The sequence below is a fragment of the Nycticebus coucang genome, chromosome 9 (genome assembly GCF_027406575.1).
Source record: "Nycticebus coucang isolate mNycCou1 chromosome 9, mNycCou1.pri, whole genome shotgun sequence".
NCBI lineage: Eukaryota > Metazoa > Chordata > Mammalia > Primates > Lorisidae > Nycticebus > Nycticebus coucang.
Genome location: NC_069788.1, coordinates 116,484,045 through 116,511,753, shown reverse-complemented (window position 1 = coordinate 116,511,753; position 27,709 = coordinate 116,484,045). Strand labels below are relative to the sequence as shown.

The 27,709-nt window shown below is 41.4% G+C and overlaps 2 protein-coding genes across 2 annotated transcripts in view; one reads left to right on the top strand and one right to left on the bottom strand.

Moving 5' to 3' along the window:
- Positions 1 to 943: 943 nt before the first annotated feature.
- ERH (ERH mRNA splicing and mitosis factor) lies at positions 944 to 25,697 on the bottom strand. Its single transcript, XM_053601287.1, has 4 exons — positions 25,600 to 25,697; positions 21,329 to 21,416; positions 12,073 to 12,193; positions 944 to 1,469 (listed from the first exon to the last, which is right to left on the bottom strand). Exons 1-4 carry the CDS (start codon positions 25,600 to 25,602, stop codon positions 1,367 to 1,369), a joined length of 315 nt encoding a protein of 104 aa, XP_053457262.1. The 5' UTR covers positions 25,603 to 25,697; the 3' UTR covers positions 944 to 1,366.
- Positions 25,698 to 26,054: 357 nt separating this feature from the next.
- SLC39A9 (solute carrier family 39 member 9) overlaps positions 26,055 to 27,709 on the top strand; it is a 50,494-nt gene continuing 48,839 nt past the window's right edge. The window contains exon 1 of the mRNA XM_053601285.1: positions 26,055 to 26,832. Within this exon, the coding sequence (XP_053457260.1) occupies positions 26,737 to 26,832 (96 nt within the window). The 5' untranslated portion in view covers positions 26,055 to 26,736. The remainder of the gene's footprint in view (positions 26,833 to 27,709) is intronic.

The window sequence follows — 27,709 nt, the reverse complement described above, 5'->3', positions numbered from 1 at the left end:
CTTCTGTAAGCAAGCCCAACACCAGAAACTGTACTGCATCTGATAATCAAGAAACCCCATGCCCTCCACATCTGTTTTAGAGTATTTTTCAAAAAACTGAAGACTAGATCATATTTGTTTGAGAAATAAAACTGCATTAGCAGGATAAGCCAAGTGAAAAAAAGCAGGAAAATCTGATTTATTTTGGGGTCTACTTCTTTTTCCATGAGACTAATTTAAAATTTGACTGATTATCAGTAAAACATTAACTACAACTAAATTTGTCAGGTATCTTAATTTTAATAATCTTTTGATTCAGTGATAGCATTTAATGGAATTGTTCTATAAATAATGAGCACATATCAATACTAACTCAACTTATTAAGCACATATAAATACTAATTTTGTTTTATGTAAACAAAAAGATATTATTGGCTACTGGTGGAGTGATGATAGCAGAATCAGGTAGTGTTATGTATTTGCTGACTGGAAGTACAATACATGTTGAAACCACAACATGGCCACATTCTCTACGTTAACAGTAAGCTTATCTTGTACTTTGTTGTGCTCTTCCCCTCACCCTTATACAAGTAGCTTCCATCAATAGTACCTAACTATATTCAATTGCTGAAGGCTCTCAGAAGGGCACAAGAACCTCCCAGAAAGAGTATTCCAACAAAGCAAAGGAACTAACCCGGCTGCCGCCGCAGACAAGCTGTATCACCAGAAAGCCTTTCACAGTGTTTGCATCAACAGCAAGTACAAACAGGAGGTACAATTAAGATTCACTCAAATGCTGGAAAAGTGAGGAAAAAGCATATTACATCAACCACAGCAAAATGTGTTCAGCACATACATAAACTTTCTTCACATTCTTTGTGTGGCATCCTGATGGTTCAAACTGATAAAAGCTTTGCAAGAAAATGCAATGTTAGGAGACAAGAAAAATCACTCGGGGAGAAAATATAACTAAACAACATTTATTTGTCACTAAGACTTTATCTCCACATAACTGTTAACCACGTCCCCACCCCATCCTGAAGACAGGTTAGTACAGTGAATGTTATAAAGCAGGTATGAACAGTCTGAAGGACTGGAACCAATATCAGCTGACAAAGAACAACTTTATCTAAATCATCATAAAAATGTTTAAGTAAAAAAACAAAAACAAAACAAAACAAAAAAAAAACAGAAAAAGAAAAAAAGGGTAGGGGCAATGGGGGTTTCAGATTGAATAAGAGCCTCACATTTCATCTAATATCTTCAATCTTGGCTAGAGTGTAACAAAATGGAAACAGGATTACTATAATACAAAACTTCCACTACAGCACGCTGTACACACCTGTGTTCCAAGCCCACCCCCACCCCCCTGTTGTTTCCAACTTAATTATTTCCCGGCCTGTTGGGCCTGCCGACGAAGGAGCACGTAGATCTTCTCTTTAATCCAGTCTTTGTTATAAGGCTGGTATGTCTGGGTATCAGCTCGGTAACTGAAGAACAGAAAGGCAATAGGCAAAGTTACAGTGGTCAATTACCATCATGCGCTTAAAGACCCAAATAGTAACCACCCAATAATGGCATAGGTGTGCTTATTTCCATCGATGGACTTAATGAAAAGTTCAGAGAGCTATTTACATAGTTGTGGATTTTAAACCATACGAACTTCAGATTACACAGCACAATCTTACAGCATAGAAAGAAATCAACACTTAGATCTCTTGAGTTAAATGCTCTATAGCTGGATGCAGTGGCTTGCATCTATAATCCCAGCTCTTCAGGAGACTGAAGTAGGAGGATTGCTTAACTCAAGAGTTTGAGGCTGTAGTAACCTGTGATTATGTTTCTGCACCCCAGCCTGGGCAAAAAAAAAAAAAAAAAAGCTGAACATGTTAAGAGTATGACCAGAGGCTCGGTGCCTGTGGCTCAAGTGGCTAAGGCGCTAGCCACATACACCTGAGCTGGTGGGTTCGAATCCAGCCTGGCCGGCCAAACAACAATGACAGCTGCAATCAAAAAATAGCCAGGTGTGTGGCAGGCGCCTAGTAGTCCCAGCTACTTGGGAGGCGGAGGCAGGAGACACACTTGAGCCCAGGAGTTGGAGGTTGCTGTGAGCTGTAATGCCACAGCACTATACCCAGGGTAACAGCTTGAGGCTCTGTCTCAAAAAAAAAAAAAAAAAAAAAAAAAAGAGTATGCCCAGAAATGATGTTTTTTGTCCTATATAATTTCTTTTGTTATGGTTTCTTTAGTTATTAGAAAACAAAAACCAGTAAAAACTTTAGAATTGCTAAGTTTATTTTTAATTAACTAAAAATCCTTTAAAAACATGCCAGTACAACAAAGATTTCTTGCTGGTATTTCTTCTATAAAGTCTTTTTTGGCTCGGGCTGGGTTTGAATTCTCCACCTTCAGTTTATGGGGATGGAGCCCTACTCCTTTGAGCCACAGGCGCTGCCCCTTCTATAAAGTATTAAGAGAAGGAAATCTTATAATCTGTGTTTTAAAATCTGCTTTTACAGAGTCTCACTTTATTGTCCTCAGTAGAGTACTGTAGTGTCACAGCTCACAGCAACCTCAAACTCTTGGGCTGAAGAGTTCTCTTGCCTCAGCCTCCCAAGTAGCTGAGACTATAGGCACCCACCACACGCCTGGCTATTTTTCTTTCTTTCTTTCTTTTTTTTTTTTTTTTTACAGTTTTTGGCAGGGGCCGGCACCCAACTCCTTTGAGCCACAGGCGCCACCCCTGGCTATTTTTCGAGTTGAGGTCTCACTTTGGCTCAGGCTGGTCTTAAACCCACGAGCTCAGGCAATCCATCCGCCTCAGCCTCCCAAGTTGCTAGGATTACAGGCGTGAGCCACTGCACCCAGTTAAGATTTGCTTTTTAAAATTAATAATACTAGAGCCTATGGAGGACTATCAGAAAACACACTAAGTCCCACAATGTCTCTAATCAGAAAAGAAGGGCAGCCATTCAAGTTATCTTTACAGGACTCAAATAGAAAATAAACAAAAAAAAAAAGGAAGACATTCCAGCTGACAGAAAACTGAAATCTAGCTAGTTAGGGAATAAATTCATTTTTGGAGGCCCAAACTAAAGCTGTAGTATAAAAACAGCAGACAATAAGCAACCAGAGATTAGACAGACACAAAACACTCCACAGTGTTTCAAAGCTATGTGCACCATCTGGTGGGGACACAGCACAGCCCCTGAGAGATTATCAGTGACACAGTTTACCTTTATAGGTCCTCTTAGCCTGAAAAGATACATCTGAATCATCAATTATTATCTCATTTTTACCCAGAAATTTCATTTTTTAACTTCATAGCAAAAAAATATATAAAATACTTATGTTAAGATGTCACCAAGTACTAGGTATTGCTTTAAGTGCTTATCCAAATTAACTCATTTTTACAACCCCGTGAGTAGGTACAGTTATCTCTTTTAAATAACAGAGGCTCAGGAAAGTGAAGCAACTTATTAACTATGCGATGTTGGGCAAACAGTAGATAGTCTGAATGCTTCTGACTCCAAAGTCCTCACTGCTAACCACTAAGCCAGAAACCTACACTCCAATTTTTGGCAAGGGAAACAAAGTAGGAAGCTTTCTACAATGAAGGCATGTTTTTCTTCTAAATGATAAAGTCAGAATCTGGTTTACTAAAAATGCACAAGCTTGGCTGGGCGTGGTGGCTCACGCCTGTAGTCCCAGAGCTGCGAGGGGCCGAGGCGGGTGGATTGCCTGAGCTCAGAGGTTCGAGACCAGTATGAACAGTAGTGAGCCAGAGTAAGACCCCTGTCTCTACTAACATCAAAAACATCGCCAGAGGAAGAAGAAAATGAACAACAACAAAAAAAAGAGTACTTCAAACGAAGAAGAATGAACAAGGAAGCTGAAATTAAAAAAAAAAAAAAAAAAAGCACAAGCTTTCCATCTTACAAATTGCTTGAACAAATTAAATAATGGCTTTTTACTAGTAATGTCCTTTTGTTACGAGGAAAAGTATTCTAAAAAGTGAAATAATTTTCTTTGAATATTCTAGTCCTTCCTTCTAAATTAATAATGCTAAAATAGTCTAAGATGTGGCAGAACAGACTACAATATTTACATCAACATCAGAAAAGAACTACAGGAATAGAATTTCTCAGAACTGTTGTATCTGAGTGCGACAGGCTTATTTAGACACTCTGCCCACCAAATGACTCTGGCTTGTGTACATTTCGGAATACACCAACTTACAATTTTCCAACTCAGCTAGCACTTGAAAATGAAATGATCAAATGTTAAACATATTAACAATATTCCTTAGTTGTTGGCATAGATGAATCTTTATAGTCAATGAATGCAGATTTACTTTGGGACAGAAGCTGTGGGTCTGAGCAGAAAAAGCAGCAGTACCTTTACTGACACCAAGCTGTCTTCCTAATCAGAAAGACCTACTGGTTCCAATAACTGAAGATGAAAATGTCCCTTCTGTCTTTAACAGGAAAGCCTGCATATTAAAATCTCATATTTTCATCTTATAAAAAGCTTATCAAAAAATGTACAGATCAGGAAATTCTGAAAAAAAATTCACATTCTGTCTTTAAGTACATAAAATAAAAATTTTCTCCATGCCTAAATTTTATTATCAGTATCTATTCCATTTGCCCTAGGTTTAGTCATGTAACAAAGCAGAATCTTATTTAATCCATTTCCTACTAAACTATTTTCTTTTCTTCAAGTAATTTTTAAAAGTCCTAGGTCACTTGCCATGTAAATTTAACAGAAGTAAAAAGTACACAATAGGCTTGGTGCCTGTGGCTCAAGTGGCCAGGGTGCCAGCTATATACGCCTGAGCTGGCAGGTTTGAATCCAACCCAGGTCCCCCAAACAACAATGATGGCTGCAACCAAAAAATAGCTGGGCGGCACCTGTGGCTCAAGGAGTAGGGTGCCGGCCCCATATACCGGGTGTGATGGATACCCAGCCCCGGCTAAAACTGGAAAAAAAAAAAAAGGATCCAACCTCTGCTCTGAAAAGTAACAGCCCAAAATCCCAATCCTTGATCAAGATGTGCTGTGACCTCATGGGAAGCAATACCCTGATTTTTAAAGTTATGGGTGAAAATGGTTCTAAGTCCTAAAATTGATCTCTAAAGTTTCCAGACGCCAAAAAGGTTTCAATATTTGAAATAGAAACATATATAGCTAAAGCTTGTAGATTTTTATTTTATTTTATTTTTTTTGTTGTTGCAATTTGGCCGGGGCTGGGCTTGAACCCACCTTTGGCATATGGGGCCGGCGCCCTACTCACTGAGCCACAGGCGCCGCCCTAGATTTTTATTTTATTTTTTAGAGACAGAGTCTCACTATGTCACCCTTGGTAGAGTGTGGTGGCATCACAGCTCACAGCAACCTCCAACTCTTGGGCTTAAGCGATTCTCTTGCTTCAGCCTCCCAAGTAGCTGGGACTACAAGCACCTGCAACACTCGGCTATTTTGGGGTTGCAGTTGTTACTGCTGTTTAGCTGGTCCAAACTGGGTTCGAACCCGCCAGGCTTGGTGTATGTGTCTGGTGCCATAACCACTATGGGTGGTTATGCTATGGGTGCTGAGCCAGCTTGTAGATTTTTAGATAGACTATTAAAACACTATCGATTAATATTAATCTCTTTTCTATATTATCTGAACTGTAGCTATAAAGAATTACCTAGGGATAACGAAGTCTTTCCCTTATTTTGCTTTAATCATGCAAATACTATACTAAAAAATTGTTTTACAGGCTTGGCGTCTGTGGCTCAAGCGGCTAAGGTGCCAGTCACATACACCTGAGCTGGTGGGTTCAAATCCAACCTGGGCCTGTCAAACAACAAAGACGGCCACAACCAAAAAATAGCCGGGTGTTGTGGTGGGCGCCCGTAGTCCCAGCTACTTGGGAGGCAGAGGCAGGAGAATCGCTTGAGCCCAGGAGTTGGAGGTTGCTGGGAGCTGTGATGCCATGCACTCTACCCAGGGCGACAGCTTGAGGCTCTTGTCTCAAAAAAAAAATCTTTGTACGATGCTAGATGATTCTGGTTTCCATTTAAAGGAAAAAGTTAAGAAACGTTATACTGGGGCAGCGCCTGTGGCTCAATGAGTAGGGTGCCGGCTGGCCCCATATACCGAGGGTGGCAGGTTTGAACCTGGCAAGAGAATCACCTAAGCCTAAGAGCTGGAAGTTGCTATGAGCTGTGACACAACAGCACTTTACCAAGGGTGACAAAGTGAGACTCTGTCTCTAACAAAAAAAAAAGTCCCAGCTACTTGGAAGGCTGAGGCAAAAGAATCGCTTATGCCCAAGAGTTTGAGGTTGCTGTGAGCTATGACGCCACGACACTCTACCATAGGGGACAAAGTAAGACTCTGTCTCAAAGAAAAAAAGAAAAGTTATACCGTTATTAATGACATATTTGTAGAATGTCCCCTATAACTGTTAAGACTTTGTATAATTTTCATAGTGTCAAGAACATAAAAAAATTTTATTGGTTAAAAGTACAATTTATCTCACTTGTGGAAATTTAAATTCACATCATTCTACTTATGTTAACTTCAAGAATACATATATTGTAATTAAAAACTAAAACTGCCCTGGACTTTAGTAAGAAATGGGATTCTTGCCTTCTACCTGACACTGCTATGCCAGGCAAGTGCTCCATGCTCACAAGTAGTCTTGGGAACTAGAATCATCTAGATTTTAGAAATGATCAACTATTTTATTTATTTTTTAATCAAGAAGAATCAATTTAATCAGTATTTCCAAAGAAGGCACATTTGTTGGATACATATTCCTTATAACACAGACAGATAACAGGTTTTATTTTTAGATGATACATAGTGAACTAGCAATTCATATTTAACATTCATATACATTTTTTAGCTTCATCAGCAAATAAAATGATTTTTTATCTAGGAAACCTAATTGAAATAAATCTTTTCAAGGCCAGTGGGGAATAGCTAGAATTAAAGCCACTACCTTATTTCTGTCAATGGCACAATCAGAGTTTCATATTTAAGTGACTAGGAGTCATCCATGTCCATTTATTTCCATAAATTGCATCTTTATTGATTTTTAATAGTACAGAAAAATGAATTTCACAATGTACATTATACAATACTTACCTGTAAATTGATTAAAAAATTATATAAATGTGTTGGACAACTACTCAACCAGGAGATAAGGAGAAAGTAAAGATCAAGGAGAAAGTAAAAGTAAAGATCAAGAAGTATGCTTTTGGGTGGCGCCTGTGGCTCAAGGAGTAGGGCGCGCCGGTCCCATATGCCGGAGGTGGCGGGTTCAAACACACACACACACACACACACACACACACACACACACACACACACACACACACACACACACACACACACACACACACACACACAAAAGTGATAAAAGAAAGTACCATAATCATAGAACTATCCAATAAACACTGTCTTAAAAAAAAAAAAGAAGTACGCTTTCAATGCAAATAAACGGTTACACCATCCTAAATCCTTTTTCAAACATAGGCCATATGTGCCCTGGTTGATGTGTGTATATACACACATGCACAGGTTTACGGTTAAGGAAAAATTAAGCTTAAAATTAACCACATATTTAAAATACTATGTAAGACCCATTATTATAAATAATGATAATAATCATCACAAAAAATACAGTATATTTTTGTAACTCTTTAATTAATTAATTTATTTGAGACAGTCTTACTCGGTCACCCTGGCTAGACTACTGGGGTGTCATAACTCACAGCAACCTCAAACTCGGGGGCTTAAGCAATTCTTTTGCCTCAGTCTCCCAAGTAGCTGCGACTACAGGTGTCTGCCACAATGCTTGGCTATTTTTTTTGTTTCGGTTGTCATTAGTATTTTATCTGGCCCCGGGATGGGTTCCAACCAGCCAGCCACAGTGTATGTGGCCAGCACCCTACCTACTGAGCAACGGGCACTGCCCCTCTTGCTTCAGTTTTTCATCCTTTTTTTTTTTTGTAGAGACAGAGTTTCACTTTATGGCCCTCGGTAGAGTGCCGTGGCGTCACACAGCTCACAGCAACCTCCAACTCCTGGGCTTAGGCGATTCTCCTGCCTCAGCCTCCCGAGTTTTTCATCTTTTTAGTATCCTTCCAGGCTAGATCCCTAGATCTTGACATTACTAGCAACATCAATCTCCCAATTTCAAACATCTCATTCTCTAATGACCACTTTCTTTTCTTTCTTTCTTTTTTTTGGTAGTTTCTGGTGGGGGCTGGGTTTGAACCCGCCACCGCCAGCATATGGGGCCGGCGCCCTACTCTTTTGAGCCACAGGCGCCGCCCTCTAATGACCACTTTCTAATAATACTCCAACTTTGGCAATCCTTTGACTCAGTGGGACCCACAATTAACTATCTTTACACCGATTACATCTTATGGTCATTCAGTCCTTTGCTGTTCCCTCAACCTTCAGCAAAATTTTTTACTAATTCTCCAAGGCCAGGTGTGGTAGCTCCTTCTTGTGATCCTACCTCTTTGGGAAGATGAGGAGGGAGGATCCTTTTAGCTCAGAAGTTCAAGAATAGTCTGAGCAAGAGACAGACACTGCCTTTACTAAAAATAGAAAAAATTAGCTAGGCAGGTGCCTGTATTCCCAGCTACTCAGAAGGCTGAGGCAGGAGGATCACTTGGACCCAGGAATTTAAAGTTGCTGTGAGCTAAGGTGACACCACAGCACTAGCCTGGGAAACAAGAGTGAGACGCTTGTCTTAGTAAAAAAAAAAAGGGTGGCGCCTGTGGCTCAGTTGGTAAGGCGCCGGCCCCATATACCGAGGGTGGCGGGTTCAAACCCGACCCCGGCTGAACTGCAACCAAAAAATAGCTGGGCGTTGTGGCGGGCACCTGTAGTCCCAGCTACTTGGGAGGCTGAGGCAAGAGAATCGCTTAAGCCCAGGAGTTGGAGGTTGCTGTGAGCTGTGTGATGCCATGGCACTCTAACGAGGGCCATAAAGTGAGACTCTGTCTCCAAAAAAAAAAAGCCATTTCCTCCTCTAGCCATAAACCCATTTCTCTGTTCCTTTGAGCAAAATTCTTCAAAAAAACAAAACAAACAACGAAACTGCCTATGTTGGCTGCCTGTAATTTCTCTTATTCTCTTAAACCCACAGAAATCTATTAAAAGTCTATTATATTGTCACTCTACCACAATTGCTTTGGAAGTTGCTAAAGACTTCCACAGTGCCAAATTCAGGGATCAATTCTCAATCATTTATTTCGCCTATTAGTAATGCTTCTGCATTGGCTTCTGGGATATCATAGCTCCCTGCACTTCCACAATCCCCTGCCCCCAAACTAATTTCCTTAGTTATTTCAAATCTGAGGCACATTCCTGCCTCAGAACTCCTACACCTTGGCCCCTCTATCTGGTCTGTTTTTCCTATAGCTGCATAGCTATAGCTTAGCTTATTATGCTCTTATCTAAGTCTGAAACCAAACATCACCATTTTGGTGAACCATTTCCTGGTTATCCTAAGTAAGACTGAAAGTCCATCTTCCAGGTCCTCCTTATTCCCCAACCTGGCTCTATTTCCCTTGATGGTGTTTAACTTCTTTTAATTATGCCTAAAACTTAGTATACGATTGGCACTCAAAATAAATAAAATATAATCTAGAGATGATGTAAGTACATGAGAAAATGATTATAGGTTATATGCAAGTACTATGCCACTTTTATTTAAGTGACCTGAACATCTGCAAATTTTAGTATACACAGGGGTCCTGGAACCAATTACCTGAGGATACTAAGGGATGTCTCACAAACAGCAGATCAACTACAGGAATCAGAAACTAACAGCCTAATAATACTTGTAGCTCTGTGGGCCTATTATAGTTTTCTGAGCTTATTTACATTTAAATAATAAAAACTTTTATATTAACATATTTTGTTAAAGACTAGAAATGGATCACTTCAATGTTTTGAATGAGCAAAGCAAATCGGCTTAACCGAAACACAATGAACAGGTGTAGAAAACAAGACTCAAAAAGGAAATTCATGTTTTCAACATGAATGTTTTCAGGAACCTTTAGGGGGGAGAGCAAGGCAAAGCTGGGTTCCAAGGTCCAACTGTGATGCAGGAAGTGCCTGTGAGCAGGACTAGGACATGTATGGCTTTTACCACTGCACCAGAAGTTTCCCTGGCATGTAGTAAGTATTGAAGTACCTGGTGATTAAATGTCGTCTCATCATAAGGTATTTCTATTTTCGTCTATTAAACGAGCTGTATTTACATTTAGTTTCCATTTACCAATGTTGAGAAGATTATGTAAGTCTAAAGTAACACTTTCTGGTCTTTGGTAACAAATAGATTATTAATACAATTATGATAATACATTGTTAGAAAAAAATTTAAATTTAATAAATCTAAGAATAGAAAACATGAGTCCAAACAAATCTCATTCTAACATACCCAAACATACATGTTTATATAGGCTAGGACTACAATTCAATTTCAGCCTTACATATATCATATATATATTTATTTTTAATGTAATATAAAGAGAATAATCTTTTTTTTTTTTCTTTTAAAGATAGTCTTACTTTGTCACCCTGGGTAGAGTGCAGTGGTGTCATAGCTCACAGGAACGTCAAAGTCCTGGGCTCAAGTGATCCTCTTGCCTCAGCCTCCCAAGAAGCTGGGACTATAGGCACCCATCACAACACCTGGCTGGTTTTAGAGATGGGGTCTCACTCTTGCTCAGGCTGGTCTAGAACACCTGAGCTCAGGCAATCCACATGCTTTGGCCTCCCAGAGTATTTGGATTATAGGTGTGAGCTACCACATCCGGTCTGAGGATAATCTGAGTGTTAATCCAAAACTAACTGCTTCAGGACAAAAACTATAAAGGGAAAAAAACTAAGATTACTGGGTATAAGGAAGAAAGAATCAGAGCACAGAACTTTTTTTCTTTTTTTGAGACAGAGTCTCAAGCTGTTGCCCTGAGTAGAGTGCCGTGGCATCACAGCTGGCAGCAACCTCCAACTCTTGGGCTTAAGCGATTCTCTTGCCTCAGCCTCCCAAGTAGCTAGGACTACAGGCGCCCGCCACAACGCCTGGCTATTTTTTTTTGTTGTTATTGCAGTTGTCATTGCTGCCTTAGCTGGCCCAGGCTGTGTTTGAACCTGCCAGCCTCGGTATATGTGGCTGCCGCCCTACCCAATGAGCTAAGGGCTGTGCCCAGAACACAGAACTTTTTTATTTTTTTTTTGCAGTTTTGGCTGGGGCCAGACTTGAACCCGCCACCCGTGGAATATGGGGCTGGCGCCCTAAACCTTGAGCCACAGGCGCCGCCCTGAGAACACAGAACTTCTTAACTGGCATCCTCTCTGAATACTAACTGCATCAATTAGCAAAGTTTTTAAGACTTTCCTGTGCCTTTGGCTTTAAGCTGCCAACTTTATGATTTACAGTAGAAGCTCCACAGTTACCACCTCCCTACACCTACTAATTTAAAAAAAGCCACTTAATATAAAATCTTTAACCAACTAAATACTATTATGTCAAATTATAATAATAAATGCAATTTTCTTTCTTTTTTTTTTTTTTTTGTAGAGACAGAGTCTCACTGTACTGCCCTCAGGTAGAGTGCCGTGGCGTCACACGGCTCACAGCAACCTCTAACTCTTGGGCTTACGCGATTCTCTTGCCTCAGCCTCCTGAGCAGCTGGGACTACAGGCGCCCGCCACAACGCCCGGCTATTTTTTTGTTGCAGTTTGGCCGGGGCTGGGTCCGAACCCGCCACCCTCGGCATATGGGGCCGGCGCCCTACTCACTGAGCCACAGGCGCCGCCCATAAATGCAATTTTCATAGACTGGACATGTATGTATCAGTACAGTAGGCCTAGTTCCTTATATTGACCACTTCCATACGTTGACCAGTTTGTTACAGTCCCTTCAGTGGTCAACTTACAGAGGTTCTACTGTATATGTACTATACAAAATGCAAGGATCAGTGTCAGGTACATCGTGAGCTCCCAACACCATAAATCACTTCAAAGAGACAGGTAAACAGTAAAAAAAGACGAGATACGGTGGCTAATACTTACACCAGACAGCTGAGGTCTGCCAGGTCATCGATAAAATCAAACAACTGACTGATATCATATGTAATAGAGGGACTGTTGGGATTCATTCTCTTCAGATGTTCTTCATACATTTTACAAACACCTGCAAGAGGGTGGGGGGAAAAAACTGAGATTTTATAATTGCATAAATGTCTAGATATGAGTAATGTTGTTATGTTAATATTCACTTTAATAAAGCAGGGCTGGGAAAAGCACTTTCGTTTTAATTACGGATGCCAGCAAATTTTAAAAAATTTTATAAATTCACCAGAATGCTGCTATTTGTATATTAATTATAAAATGACTACTTCAAACCACTGGAGCTCCAGAGACTTTAAAGACTTATCTTCTGTTGGCTCAAACAAATAACATCGTGGGTCTCAACAGTATTTTTTTTGTTTTTAGAGACAGACTCTCCAGCTGTTGCCCTGGGTAGAATGTGGTAATGCTGTGGCGTCACAGCTCACAGCAACCTCCAACTTTTGGGCTCAAGCGATCTTCCTGCCTCAGTTTTTCTATTTTTTTTTTTCCCCCTTTTAGTAGAGATGGGGGTTTCACTTTTGCTCAGGCTGGTCTTCAACTCATGAGCTCAAGCATCAACCTGCCTTGGCCTACCAAGGTGCTAGTATTACAGGCATGAGCCACTTCACCCAGCCTTTGTTTTTTTCTTTTGTGACAGTCTCACTTTCTGGCCTCCCTGGTAGAGTGCCATCACATTGTAGCTCACAGTAACCTCCAACTCTTGGGCTCAAGTGATCCTCTTGCCTCAGCCTCCCAAGAAGCTGGGACTACAGTCCCCCACAACACCTGGCTATTTTTTTAGAGATGGGGTTTCACTCTTGCTCAGGCTGGTCTTGAACTTCCGAGCTCAACTAATCTACCCACCCCGGCCTCTGAGAGTACTAGGATTACAGGTGAGTCACCTTGACTGGCCCCTATCAGGTTTTTTCAGTAACTCTTCCTAAAGCCACCAAGTAAAAAATTACAATAAAGTTTGTAAGGCAGAGATTATCCTAGTATGTCATTTACGATCCTAGACTCTGGATTCAGAGAGACCTAAATTCCAGCTCTAAATTTTATTACTTGTGAAACCTTGGGCAAATGACTCCATCCACTGAATCTTGACTGTCAAACAGGGAAAGCAATAGTACTTCTTCACAGAGTTGTAACAATTACTCGAAATAACATACTTAAATCATTAGTGCAAGTAGCAAGCAAGTAATTGCTCTAATGTAAATACTAGTTTTCTGTAAAAAACATGTCCTGTACTGTATACACAGGCTCTTTATGAACCTTCAAATTAATTTCATAAATCTCTTAATAAAAAAAAAAATCAGTATTCAACCATAGAACTATCAAGCAACTATCTTAGGATTTTTGATTGCTATTGATACACTACCCTGTGATCACAGAGTATCATAGGAGTTACTAAATGGATAGGAAGTAAAAACCAGGAAAATAAATTCATTGCTCATCTTAAAAAAAGGCATTGATCTAGAGCTACCATCATAATTAATGGTGAAAGACTGGATGCTTTTCTGCTATGATTAGGAAGAACACTGGAATATCTACTCTTACCACTTCTATTCAACATTGTACTAGACAATTTGTTTCTAGCCAGGACAATTAGGCAAGAAAAAAATAACAGGTATTCAGATCAGAAAGGAAGAAGTATAACTATCTCTATTCACAAATAACATGATCTTGCAGACAGAAAATCCTGAAGAAACTACCAAAAAAACAGCAGAATAAATGAGTGCAGCAGAGATGCAAGATACAGGATCAACATATGAAAATCAATCATATTTCCATACCCTAGCAATAAACAGTTTGAAATGAAACAACTCCAGGCCAGGCACTGTGACTCTTGCCTATAATCCTGGCATTCTGGGAGGCTGAAGTGGGTGGAGTGCTTGAGCTCAAGAGTTCAAGCCCCGCCTGAGCAAGAGTGAGACCCCCATTTTTTCTACTAAAAGCAGAAAAACTAGCTGGGTGTGGTGGCACAATGCCTGTAGCCCTAGCTTCTGGGAGGCCAAGGCAAGAGGACTGCTTGAGCCGAGGAGTTTGATGTTGCTGTAAGCTGTGATACCATAGCATTTCAGCCTGGGGCAGAGTGAGACTCTCTCTCAAAAAGGAAAAAGAAAACAGCTCCATTTACAACAGCATATAAAAATAATAAATTGATTAGAAATAAATTTAACAATGGCAGTGCCCGTGCTGGCCACATATACCGAGGCTGGAGGGTTCGAACCTGGCCCAGGCCAGCTAAAACAACGACAATTGCAACAACAACAACAAAAAATAGCTGGGCATTGTGGAGGGCACCTGCAGTCCCAGCTACTTGGGAGGCTAAGGCAAGAGAATCACTTAAGCCCAAGAGTTTGAGGTTGTTGTGAGCTGTGACACCACGGCACTCTACCCAGGGCACAGCTTGAGGCTCTGTCTGAAAAAAAAAGAAATTTAACAAAGGCATCACAGGACTACACTGAAAACTACTATGTCGTTGAAAATAAAGTCCTAAATAAACAGAATAACATCCTGTATTCATGTGTTAGAACAATATTTAGACGGCAACACCAGGCTGGGAACAGGACTATAATCCTAGCACTCTGGGAGGCTGAGGGGGAAGATTGCCTGAGATCAGGATTTCAAGACCAGCTTGAGCAAGACCAAGAGCAAGAGCCCATTTCTATTAAAAAAAAAACAACAACAAAAAGATGGCAACACACTCCCATGACTTATAGATTCGATGCATTCTCTAACAAAATGTATGCTGCTTTTAAGAAGCTGAGCAGGTGACTCGAATTTGACGCAAACTCAGGATACCCAAATAATCTCAAAGAATGAAGTCAGGATATACACGTTCTGATTTCAAAATTTAGTGCTACAAAACTACTGCAATCGAGAGAGTGTGGAAGGGGCATAAAGATAGGCATTTTTCTTTTTTTTTGTGGCAGTTTCTGGCTGGGCTGGGTTTGAACCCATCACCTCTGGCATATGGAGCAGGTGCCTCACTCCTTGGAGCCACAGGCACCATCCAGGATAGGCATATATGCCCAGGCATGATGAGTCATGCCTGCAATCCCAGAATTTTGGGAGGCTGAGATGGGAGGATCACTTGAGGCCAGGAATTGGACACCAACCTGGGCAACACATCGAGAAAAAACAAAAACAAGGCTTGGCACCCATAGCACAGTGGTCACAGCGCCAGCCACATACACCGAGGGTGGTGGGTTCGAACCCGGCTTGGGGCAGCTAAACAACTGCAACAAAAATATAACCAGGCGCCAGCAGTCCCAGCTACTTGGGAGGCTGAGGCAAGAGAATCGCTTTAAGCCCAATAATTGGAGGTTGCTGTGAACTGTGATGCCATGGCCCTCTACTGAGGGTGATATAGTGAGACTCTATCTCAAAAAAACAAAAACAAAAGCCTTATGGCAAGTCCCAGCTATTTGGGAGGCTCAAACAGGTGGATTACTTGAGTTGGAGGCTACCATGAGCTACGATCATGCCACTATGCTCCAGCCTGGGCAACAGAGCAAGACCTTGTCTCTTGGAGAAACAAAGTCATACATGGTATGTATAGATCAATGGAATAAAAACGAACAAGCAGAAATAGAAGCTCAACTGATCTCAGACAAGGGTGTCAAAACAATTCAATGAAGAAAGGACAGTCCTGGCTCAGCGCCTGTAGCACAGTGGTTACGGCACCAGCCACATACACCAAGGTTGGCAGGTTTGAACACTGGGCCAGCTAAAACAACCATGACAACTACAACAAAAATTAGCTGGACCTGTAGTCCCAGCTACGTGGGAGGCTGAGGCAAGAAAATCACTTAAGCCCAAGAGTTGGAAGTTGCTGTGATGCCACGCACTCTACTGAAGGTGATATATAGTGAGACTCTGTCTCAAAAAAAAAAAAAAAAAAAAAAAGGACAGTCTTAATGGTCTTTTCAACAAATGATATTAAGATTATTTGATAGTCACATGCAAAAGAATAAAACAGGACCCAACTTTGCATTCTATATAAAAATTCATTTAAAATACATCAGAAACTTAAAAAAGAATCAAAACTATAAAACTTTTAGAAGAAAATATAGGCATTAATCTTTGTGACTTTCAATTAGGCAATGGCTTCTTCAATCTGACATCTACCCAGGGTGACAGCTTGAGGCTCAGTATCAAAAAAAAAAAAAAAAGATGTACAGATAGCTAACAAGCATATGAAAAGAAGCTCAACATTGAATGTCAGCGCGGCGCCTGTGGCTCAAGGAGTAGGGCGCCGGTCCCATATGCCGGAGGTGGCGGGTTCAAACCCAGCCCCGGCCAAAAACCACAAAAAAAAAAAACAAAAAAACAAAAAAACTCAACATTGAATGTCATTAGTGAATTGCCAATTTAAAAAAATGAGATACTGGCTCAGTGCCCCTAGCTCAGTGGTTAGGATGCTGGCCACACACACCAGGGCTGATGGGTTTGAACCCAGCCAGGGCCTGTTAAATAATGACAACTACAAAAAAGAAAAAAAAAAAAAAATAGGGGGGCACTTGTGGCTCATTGGGCAAAGCGCTGGCCCCATATACCGAGGATGGCAGGTAGGAGGTTGCTGTGAGCTGTGTGATGCCCAAGCACTCTACTGTGGACGATAAAGCAAAACTCTGTCTCTAAAAATAAAATAAATAAATAAATGAATAGCTGGCTGTTGTGGTGGGCACCTGTAGTCCTAGCTACTTGGGAGGCTGAGGCAAGAGAATTGCTTAAGCCCAAGAGTTGGAGGTTGCTGTGAGCTGCGATGCTACAGCACTCTACTGAGAGCAACAAAGTGAGACTCTTTCTCAAAAATAAAAAATGAGATACCACTACACACCTACTGAAATGGCTAAAATCTGAAACTGACAAAGGCCTGCAAACTTATTCATTGCTGGTGGGAATGCACAATAATACAGTCACTTCTTTTTTTTTTTTTTTGAGACAGAGCCTCAAGCTGTCACCCTGGGTAAAGTGCTGTGACATCACAGCTCACAGCAACCTCCAACTCCTGGTCTCAAGCGAGTCTCCTGCCTCTGCCTCCCAAGTAGCTGGGACTACAGGTACCCACCACAAGGCCCAGCTATTTTTTGGTTGCTGCCGTCATTGTTGTTTGGCGAGCCCGGGATGGATTTGAACCCACCAGCTCAGATGTATGTGGCTGGTGCCTTAGCCGCTTGAGCCACGTCAATACAGCCACTTCTAAGGTCAGTTTGACAGTTCCTTACAAAGGAAACAGTCTTACCACAAGATCCAGCAATCATGCTCCTATGTATTTACTCAAGTAATCTGAAAATGTAGGTCCACACAAAAACCTGCACATGAATGTTTTTAACAGCTTTAGTCATAATTGCCAGAAACTGAGAAACCAAACAAGCCCAGAAGTAACCAAGATGTCTTTAATAGGTTAAATAATAACCAAACTATGGTACATTCATACAACTGAATATTATTCTGTGATTAAGAAAATGAACTATAATGCCACAAAAAATGTGGGAAAGCCTTCATAGCACATTGTAAAAGAATCCAATCTAAAAAAGCTTCATACTTAGTTTAACTCCAACATTACGTTGTAGAAAAGACAAAGTACAGAGAATGTAAAAAGATCAGTAGCTGTCAGGGGATTGGGGAGAATGAGGTACATAGGTATAGGTGTGGGTGTGGGGCACAGAGGATCTTCAGTAGTGAAATTATTCTTATGATATAATCATAGTAGATACATGTTTTTGTACATATGCCCTTAGTTAGTAATACATCAATATTGGTTCATCACTGCAACAATGCCTCACACTAATCAAAATGTGGTAACAGAGGAAGCTAGGAGTGGGGAGGGAAGGAAGAATACAGTGGAAGTCTGTGTTTTCTTTTTTTTTTTGTAGAGACAGAGTCTCACTTTATGGCCCTCGGTAGTGCCGTGGCCTCACACAGCTCACAGCAACCTCCAACTCCTGGGCTTAAGCGATTCTCTTGCCTCAGCCTCCAGAGCAGCTGGGACCACAGGCGCCCGCCACAACGCCCGGCTATTTTTTGGTTGCAGTTTGGCCGGGGCCGGGTTTGAAACCGCCACCCTCGGTATATGGGGCTGGCGCCTTACCGACTGAGCCACAGGCGCCGCCCAGAAGTCTGTGTTTTCTAATCAATTTTTCCATAAACCTAAAATTGCTCTTAAGTCTATTAATTTAAAAAACTGAGGTGAGTCAAGGAGGAAAAGCTCTACTACAAGAAAGAAAAACAGAATAAGAAAATTACCATTTGGCAATACCAAGTGAGAACTGATTTGATATTTATAACATCTTTTGTTTTAGCTTTTAATGGAAAATAAGTCACCATACTAATTAAAAAGAAAAAGGAGCTGTCAAGTCATGAAAGACATGGAGGAACCTTAAATGCATATTGTTAAGTAGAAGAAGACAGTCTGCAAAGGCTACATATAGTAATGATTCCAACATTCTGGAAAAAGCAAAACTGTGGAGACAATAAAAAGCTGAGTGATTGGCTCGGCGCCTGTGGCTCAAGTGGCTAAGGCGCCAGCCACATACACCTGAGCTGGCGGGTTCGAATCCAGCCCTGGCCCAATGACAGCAGCAACCAAAAAACAGCCGGGCATTGTGGTGGGCGCCTGTAGTGCCAGCTACTTGGGAGGCGGAGGCAGGAGCATCGCTTAAGCCCAGGAGTTGGAGGTTGCTGTGAGCTGTGATGCCACAGCACTTTACCCAGGGCGACAGCTTGAGGCTTTGTCTCAAAAAAACAAACAAAAAAAAGCTGAGTGATTGTCAGGGGCTGGGGAGGTGGGGTAGGAAGAGATAATTAGGTTGGGCAGAGGGGATTTTTAGGGCAGGGCAGTGAAACTATTCTGTCTGATACTGTAACTTGAACCCACGACATCATACATTTGGCAAAACACATAGAATTATACCACACAAAGAATGGACTCTAATGTAAATGATAAACTTCAGTTAATAATAATACTGTATCAGTGTATCAATCATCACTGTAACAAATGTACCACACCAATGCAAGATGTTAACAAAAATAGAGGAAACTGTGCAGGGGCGGAGAAAGGGAGTAATAAAACCCTGTAGTTTGTCTATAACCTAAAAATAAAGTAGAAATAAATTATACTAATTACTAAAAAGTTAGGGTTTACTAAAATCAAAGATTTCTAAAGGGTACTGCAGGATCAAAGACTAAACATGAAATACAGGTAAGGTAACAATCCTCTAAAGGAGCCTGTACAGAAAGTACTTTTTTTTTTTTTTTTTTGAGACAGTTTCAAGCTGTTGCCCTCAGTAGAGTGCTGTGGCATCATAGCTCCTAGCAACCTCAAACTCTTGGGCTGAAGCGATTCTCTTGCCTCAGCCTTCCAAGTAGCTGGGACTACAAGCACCCACCACAACGCCCAGCTATATATTTTTTTGTTGCAGTTGTCACTAATTTTTTTTAATTAAATCATAGTGGTGTACATCAATGCAATCATGGGGTACGATGTGGTTTTATATACAATTTGAAATATTTTCATCAAACTAGTTAACATAGCCTTCATGGCATTTTCTTAGTTATTGTGTTAAAACATTTATATTCTACACCTAGTAAATTCCACATGTACTCTGCCCATAGGCGTGGTCCCATCAATTATCTCCCCTCACCCTCTCCCCTGCAGTTGTCATAATTTTAACTGGCCTGGGCCGGTTTGAACCCACCAGCCTTGGTGTACGTGGCCAATGCCCTATCCAGTGAGCTATAGACACCGCCCAGAAAGTACATTTCAATGGAAGGAAAGAATGTCAGCAAAGGAAGGGACCTGAAAGAGATCAGTACCTTGTTCTTTAAAATCAGAGCAGAATTTGATAGCACCCAGGACTAGCACAGGTACTTAGAAGCTATCTCTATTTATTACAAATAGAGATATTTATTATTCACAGGTCTCCCCATTGTTGGCTTTATATAGGTTTTAAGTCTAATGCAGTTAGTTCTGAATCATCAACAGATTTAGAGAAATGCCTTGTGGTAAAAATAAAGTTACTATAAAAATCTTTATAGGAAGAAGAGCGAACAATTTTCCAAAAAGGATGTTGGGTGTGCACACAACTTGTTTATTTGATGTAATGATTAAACACAAGAACAAACCCAATCTGTGAACATCCATCTAAGTGCTCTCATCTAATGGTTTACTTAATAAAGAAATATTAAAAGCTAACAGTCACCTTAAAGGGTGGTATCAGCTTATCAAATGCACAATAAATTATACTGATTTGGTTCCATTTGCCTCTATTTTCTGAGCTTATTTTATTTTCTAACAATAGTTTTATAGGATATAACATTTCAACAGCTGTAATGTTTGTTTATTAAGCAAACTATTAGGTTCGAAAGGAATCTCCAGGGTCTGCCTTAACAACTCTATAGTGGTTGAGTTTAACCATAACATACAAGGGATATAAAAGATTCACTAATCTAACAACATATAACATATAAAAACACATAACAGAAGATTTATAAAACAATAAGGAACTTTGCAAAGTCATTTTTTATATACACGAGTTTAATTAAAAAAAGTAATAGTATGCTAGGTGTGGTGGCTCGTACCTATAATCTCAGCACTTTGGGAGGATTGCTTGGGGGGGGTCAGGAGACCTAGACAACATAGCTAAACCTGTCTCTAAAAACATTAAAAATATTAGCTGAGGCCAGGCGAGGTGGCCCATGCGCCTATAATCCCAGCACTCTGGCAGGCCAAGGTGGGAGGACTGCCTGAGCTCAGGAGTTTGAGACCAGCTGAGCCAGAATGAGACCCCACCTCTAAAAATAGCTGGGTGTTGTGGCGGCCATCTGTAATCCCAGCTATTTGGGAGGCTGCGGCAAGAGAATAGCTTAAGCTCAGGAGTTTGAGGTTGCTGTGAGCTATGATACCACGACACTCTACTGGGGCCTACAAATAAATAAATAAAAATAATAGTGCTACTACACTCCACCCTGGGTGATACACTTTCTCTAAAAAATAAATAAATTAATTTTTAAAAGAAAAGGTAATACTTGTAGCAAGGAGGACAGTATATATATAATTGTTTGAAATATTCAACAAATATGGCCTGTCCGAAATATCTACTTTCCTTGCTCAAATTAACAATTCTAAAAAGCAAACCCAGTTCCTCAGTGAGAAATTTTTAAAAGTGAATGTGAGGAGAAAAAATATTTCAATGATTTCTAAACTCACCTTCCATGCACTCATTCACAGATTCATAGTCAGCATAAGTTCTGCCTTCTGGTCTCTTAGTAGGCTGTACCAGCAAAATGGTGTGAGACTGCAGGGGAAAAATGTGATTTCAATATAAGTGTCCACCTTACATTTGAGAAATTCATAGTCTAATACAAGATCCCCATTTATGACATAATAATTTTTAGTTATTAAAACACAATTAGGGTGTTCTTCCTACAATGTTTAGGCCTTTGTCCAAATGTGGAAGCTAGCTGGATTCACAACTCCTCTGTAAAGTCTCCCTTGCCTCACGGTTCTTTATAACTGCTTTCTCCAATCCTATTGCACTTAGTGCGTGCCAATTACTCAGCATAAGCTACCTTGTACTGCTTTTTAAAAAAAATTCTTTCGGGCGGCACCTGTGGCTCAGTTGGTAGGGTGCCAGCCCCAAATACCGAGGGTGGCGGGTTCAAACCCGGCCCCGGCTGAACTGCAAAAACAAAAACAAAAAAAAAGCCGGGTATTGTGGTGGGCACCTGTAGTCCCAGCTACTTGGGAGGCTGAGGCAAGAGAATCGCTCAAGCCCAAGAGTTGGAGGTTGCTGTGAGCTATGTGATGCCATGGCACTCTACCTAGGGCCATAAAGTGAAACTCTGTCTCTACGAAAAAAAAAAAAAAAAAAAATTCTTTCCTCCCAAATAGAGTATAAACCTGCATAGGTTTTCTGTCACCACTGATCCCTTTCTATCTCCAGATTAAGCTCCTAATAAAAATTCCAAAGGGGTGATGAAAGGAAAGGGAAACACTATAATCACTGCAAGCATCGCATCAACCAAGGTTTTTCCCTACCTTAGTCCAAAAGCAGAGTTACAATTTACCCAAGGTTTAGACTCTTAACAATAAGGCATAAATTAGCAATGTAAAATTAATACATAGCATTTCTTAAAAAAATCCATAAAACTATTCACCTAGATGACTTGCCTTAAATGATAATCACATACCAAAATCACATAAACACTAGAATCACACAAAATGGTTAGGCAATCACACTACAAAAAAATGTGAATATGCCTGAAAAACAGAAGATACACGTGTCTTCTTCCACCTCATGTTTACTGGGGAACATGTTTTCATTAGTAGGGTTTTTCAAGGGTTTCATTAGTAGGCTATGCTCAGGGTTTTTCAACTTTAGTTAAACAGGCAGTCCCCACGTTATGAGCAAGAGGTTGTGTAGGTTTGTTCTTACGTTGAATTTGTATGTAAGTTGGAACAGGTACATCTACCTATTATCTGTAAGTACAAGTCATGTGTCAGTCAGATGTTTGTTACTTGGGGACTGCTTGTATCACATTTCGGGCTGGATGATTTTTTGCTGTGGCAATTGTCTTGTGCATTGTAGGATGATGGGCAATATCCTGGCCTCCACCCACTAAATTAATACCCTCTCCTACAAGTAATGACAATCAAAAATGTCTCCAGACCTTGCCATATGTCCTTTGGGGAGCAAAATGTAGCCTGGCTGAAAATCATTGGTCTATTGAAATTATGCCCCCATCCAATAACTAATTAAACAGAAGCATAATGCAACTCAATTGTAAACCCAATTATAAACCCCCAAACTATTCACATATTTTGTCTTTTGCTGTACTTGTATTTTCAGCCAAAAAACAAAAAATAAAAATCTCATAAGGACAAGACACCCAAACTGTTTTGAAGTGACAATTTTTTTTTTTAAGAGACAGTCTCACTTTGTCACCCTCGGTAGAGTGCTGTGGTGTCACAGCTCACAGCAACCTCCAGCTCTTGGGCTTAAGCGATTCTCTTGCCTTAGCCTCTGGAGTACCTGGGACTACAGGCGCCTGACACAATGCCCAGCTATTTTTTTGTTGCAATTTGGCCAGGGCTGAGTTCAAACCCACCACCCTTGGTATATGGGGGTGGCGCCCTACTCACTGAGCCACAGGTGCGGCCCTGAAGAGACAATTTTTTTTAATTAGTATTATTTTATTTATTTATTTATTTTCAGTTTTTGACCGGGGCTGGGTTTGAACCCGCCATCTCCGGTATATGGGACTGGTGCCCTACTCCTTGAGCCACAGGTGCCACCCAGGAAGTGACAATTTTTAACTGTCAAAAAACTGTAACTGAAATAGAGAAGTCTAGACTTTTTGTATAAACAATGACACTATATGCAAAGCAAAGGGTCATCATACTTCTATTAAGAACTGAATCATGGGATCCGGCGCAAGGCTCACGTCTGTAATACCAGCATTCTAGGAGGCTAAGGTGGGGAGATGCCTGAGCTCAGGAGTTTGAGACCAGCCTGAACAAGAGTGAGACCCCATCTCTAAAAATAGACAGGTGTTTGTGGTGAGCTCCAGTAGTCCCAGCTACTTGAGAGTCTGAGGCATGAGAATCACTTGATCCCAAAAGTTTGAACCTTCCATGAGATACAGCTCCACAGCACTCAACCCTAGGGTGACTGAGATTCTGTTTAAAAAACAAACAAACAAACAAATATTGGCTAGGTGGTTGTAGCACAGTGGTTACAGGGCCAGCCACATACACCGAGGTTGGCAGGTACGAAGCTGGCCCTGGCCAGTTAAACAACAGTGACAACTGCAACAAAAAATAGCCGGGCGTTGTGGTGGGTGTCGTGGCGAACGCCTGTCGTCCCACATACTTGGGAGGCTGAGGCAAGAGAATCGCTTAAACCTAAGAGTTTGAGGTTCCTGTGAGGCCACCGTACTCTACTGAGGGAGACACAGTGAGACTTGTCTAAAAAAAAGGTGGGGGGGGGGCAGTACCCGTAGCTCAGTGGGTCCTGCTCCCAGCTGGCTAAAAAGAAAAGAAATCAATGACAGCTGCAACAAGAACAACAACAAAATAGCGGGATGTTGTGGTGGGCGCCTGTAGTCCCAGCTACTTGGGAGGCTGAGGCAAGAAAATCGCTTAAGCCCAGGAATTGGAGGTTGCTGTGAGCTGTGACACCACCGCACTCTACCCAGGATGACATAGTGAGACTGTCTCAAAAATAAATAAATAAATAAAATAAACCCCGAATCATTTCAACTAAAAATGTGAGAGTGTGAGATAAAAGGTTAGTCTCACGTATTATGTCCTGAAGGCAGTCAGAGCCTTTGCTCACCAGTGATCAAAAGCCACAGAAAGCATTACATTAGATTTGTTATATAGTTTCAATAAGTTAGCCACTCAAAAAAAGCTGTTTGGATAGGCCATTTGTTGAAAAAAAATAATAATAATTTATAGAAACCACAGCAGCAGTCTTGCAACAGATCTTGCCCAATACACTAGCAATACTAATTGCTACTATATTGATTTTATTCTTATTCTAATACAAATTAAAACACTAATTTATTTGAAACGTTAACACATGGAAATGGTTACACAGCATGTTGTTTTTTTATACGAAGTATCTTGTCTTAAAATGAACCTGTGGGCAAAGTTTACAATTCCAATACTTACCGTTTAAAGACAAGGATTAAAAACTACTAAGAACATGACTATAATTTAAAAATTGTGGTCAAAACAGTTATTTTTAAGTGGCAGTGCTTTCCTGTTACCAATTTTTCAACGATCACAACACCTCCCAAATGAATTTTAGTCATTTTCTTCTTACTGGGAAGACCCGGGACAGATTTTAAGGGTCTCGGATTCTGAGCTGGGACTATTTTTTCAGTCTCCAACTCCATAAGACTATCAATAAGGGTAAAAACAGAATTGTGAATTACGGAAACACCAATGAGGCACCTGGAAGGGGGAGATCTAAAAATGCGGGGGAAAAGGTACAAAGGCGGGGAGGGAGGCAGAGCACGGTTAAACAAAAGGAAATAGCTAAGAAAGCATGCTACAAGCAAATACGGCCCCTCCTGGACCACATGCTGGGTATAGTACGTTCCATCTGTCAGCTTCGGGAAAGGATTGCTAGACATCCTTTGGCCATTGTTCCTACAATAGGCTAGAGCGTTTGGAGGGAAAGAGCACAATCCCCACACCTTCCTCCATCAAGTAGCAATCGGGAGAAAAAGCGCGTCCGTCATGCTGACGAACACCTCGCTCCAGTCAGGCGGGCGCGCAACCAGAGGGCGGACACGGGCTCCGGGGCCTAGAGTCAGGCCCGGCGTCTCCGCGGCGGGAAGGACCGACCTACGAGCTGGAAGGGCGGGAAGCAGCACTCTCGCGCTGCATGGGTATGGGGATAGAAAGATGTACGGGGCTGGGGTCGGCCTGAAGGCTGGAGCTCGGGTAGCCGCTGAGGCCTTTCTCACCATGGCGCCAAACTCCTCGCTGCAGCTCCGAAACACACCGCCGCCGCTACACGAGCTTAGCCGCAACGCCGCCAACAGCCAATCCCCGCGAGAGGAGCCGCCGGAAGTCGCCGGGTGCGCAACGCGAAGAGCCCTTGGACCATAGAGGCTCACTTGCTTCCGGCAGCTAGAGCAGCTACTAACTCTGTTTCAGCCATATTGAGTAAGGGCAATGAGCTAGGTGAGAGAAATTTTCGGAGCTTCAAAAAGCAATTTTTTTCCAAGACTCTTTCATAATTTCTTTATTGGATCTGTGGTTAAAGAGATCACTATTATAGACAGTGACAACACTTACATTTTATTAGCCCTTATCAAATATGGCGGCAGTGTAAGCATCCCGGGCCATAGATCGGTTGTAACCCGGAAGTTTCCTTCCAAAGAGGGTGGTGGTGAGACAACCCGGAAGTAGATGTAACGAAGAGGTGCCACTTGGCGGCCATGGCAGCTATAGTATTGGAGACTGTGGGTCAAGGCCCGACGGAGTGGAGTATCATGGGCACCACCGGGTGTAGGGCAGAGACAGCTTTGTATCAGCTTTGCTGCTGAACCTCTAGGATCCTTCGTCAAAGGCCTGCAGGACTCCTTGTTCCTTCTTAGACTTGGAGGGGAGTTTGCCGGGACTGGTGGGCTGGTCCTTGCCCTGGGGGCGTGGATCACCTGCGGGGCCGCCTCTTGGAGACTGGGGCGCAGAGAGAACTTACAGGTTCGCTTGGGTTTCCCCCCTTTTCCTTCTGCCGCCTGAGACGTTGTGCCGGCCTCATTACAACAATCGAAGAAATTGCTCATTCGCACATTTTCCCCATTGACTTTTCCCATTTCTTTTAACCCAGGAGAATCCAGTGACTGGCATTTGAGACCCCGGGGCTGGGACCTAAGATTGCTGAAAGTTTTCTCTGGTGCTAATATAAGCAAAAAGGGGCTGTTTCTAGGTACGTTCGGGAGAAGGTGCCTCGTGAACGAACTTGCTGTGGGGAGTCCAAAAGAACTGGAAAGCCCACTTGTTCTCTTGGAACTACCGTACGTGTTTAAAGAATCGAAGCACCTTTTGAAGCCACTGGATATTTGTAGTCTGGTGGTGGGTGAATAAAGGAGGTCAGAATGGATGATTTCATCTCCATTAGTCTACTATCTCTGGCTATGTTGGTGGGATGTTACGTGGCTGGAATCATTCCCTTGGCTGTTAATTTCTCGGAGGTAAGATATTCTCAATTTTCTGTCAGCTGACAGGACGGCTGCTGGGAAATAGAGATAGTTGCAAAGCTATTTCCCTAGTTAAACTCAGAGCTGAAGATCTCATTAAGGAAGACTATATTTAAAAAATATATAATATTTAATGAGAGAAACAAACTCAGCAATAGAATTCTTAACCTGGAATGGGTGGATATTCCACTGAAGATCCTGGAGTATTCTGAATCCCGTAAAATTGCATGCTAGAATTTGGGGCTCTAAATTTTCCTGGAGAGAGGCACCGGTGCATAACGTTTCTTTTGATTCACGGAGGTTTCAAGAAATCAAGTTTCCAGATTATTATCAGGAAAAAAAAAAAACTGGAAAATGTTACTTGTCCATGAGTTGAAACCAATATAACTTCTCTTCGAGTAAATCAAGCATACTTTTTTGAGGAAAGCTAAGGATTTTATTATTTATTATTATTTTTTGTTTTTTTTGAGACAGAGCCTCAAGCTGTCCCCCTGGGTAGAGTGCCCTGGCATCACAGCTCAGAGCAACCTCCAACTCCTGGGCTCAAGCGATTCTCCTGCCTCCGCCTCCCAAGTAACGCCAGCTATTTTTTGGTTGCAGCCATCATTGTTGTTTGGCTGGCCAGAGTTCAGGTGTATGTGGCTGACGCCTTAGCCTCTTGAGCCACAGGCGCCAAGCCTTTGTTTTGTTTTGATGGCAGTGCTAGAACGAATGTACGAAAAAACTACATTAGGCTCTTAATTCACATTTCCTTTTAAAAATCACTGGAGTGGATATTCTGAAGTTTGCAAATCTATTTGCTTAAAAGTGAATTTCAATATATTTTGACCTTTGATTAATTGGTTGTTATTCCTTGAACAAACATTAGCAA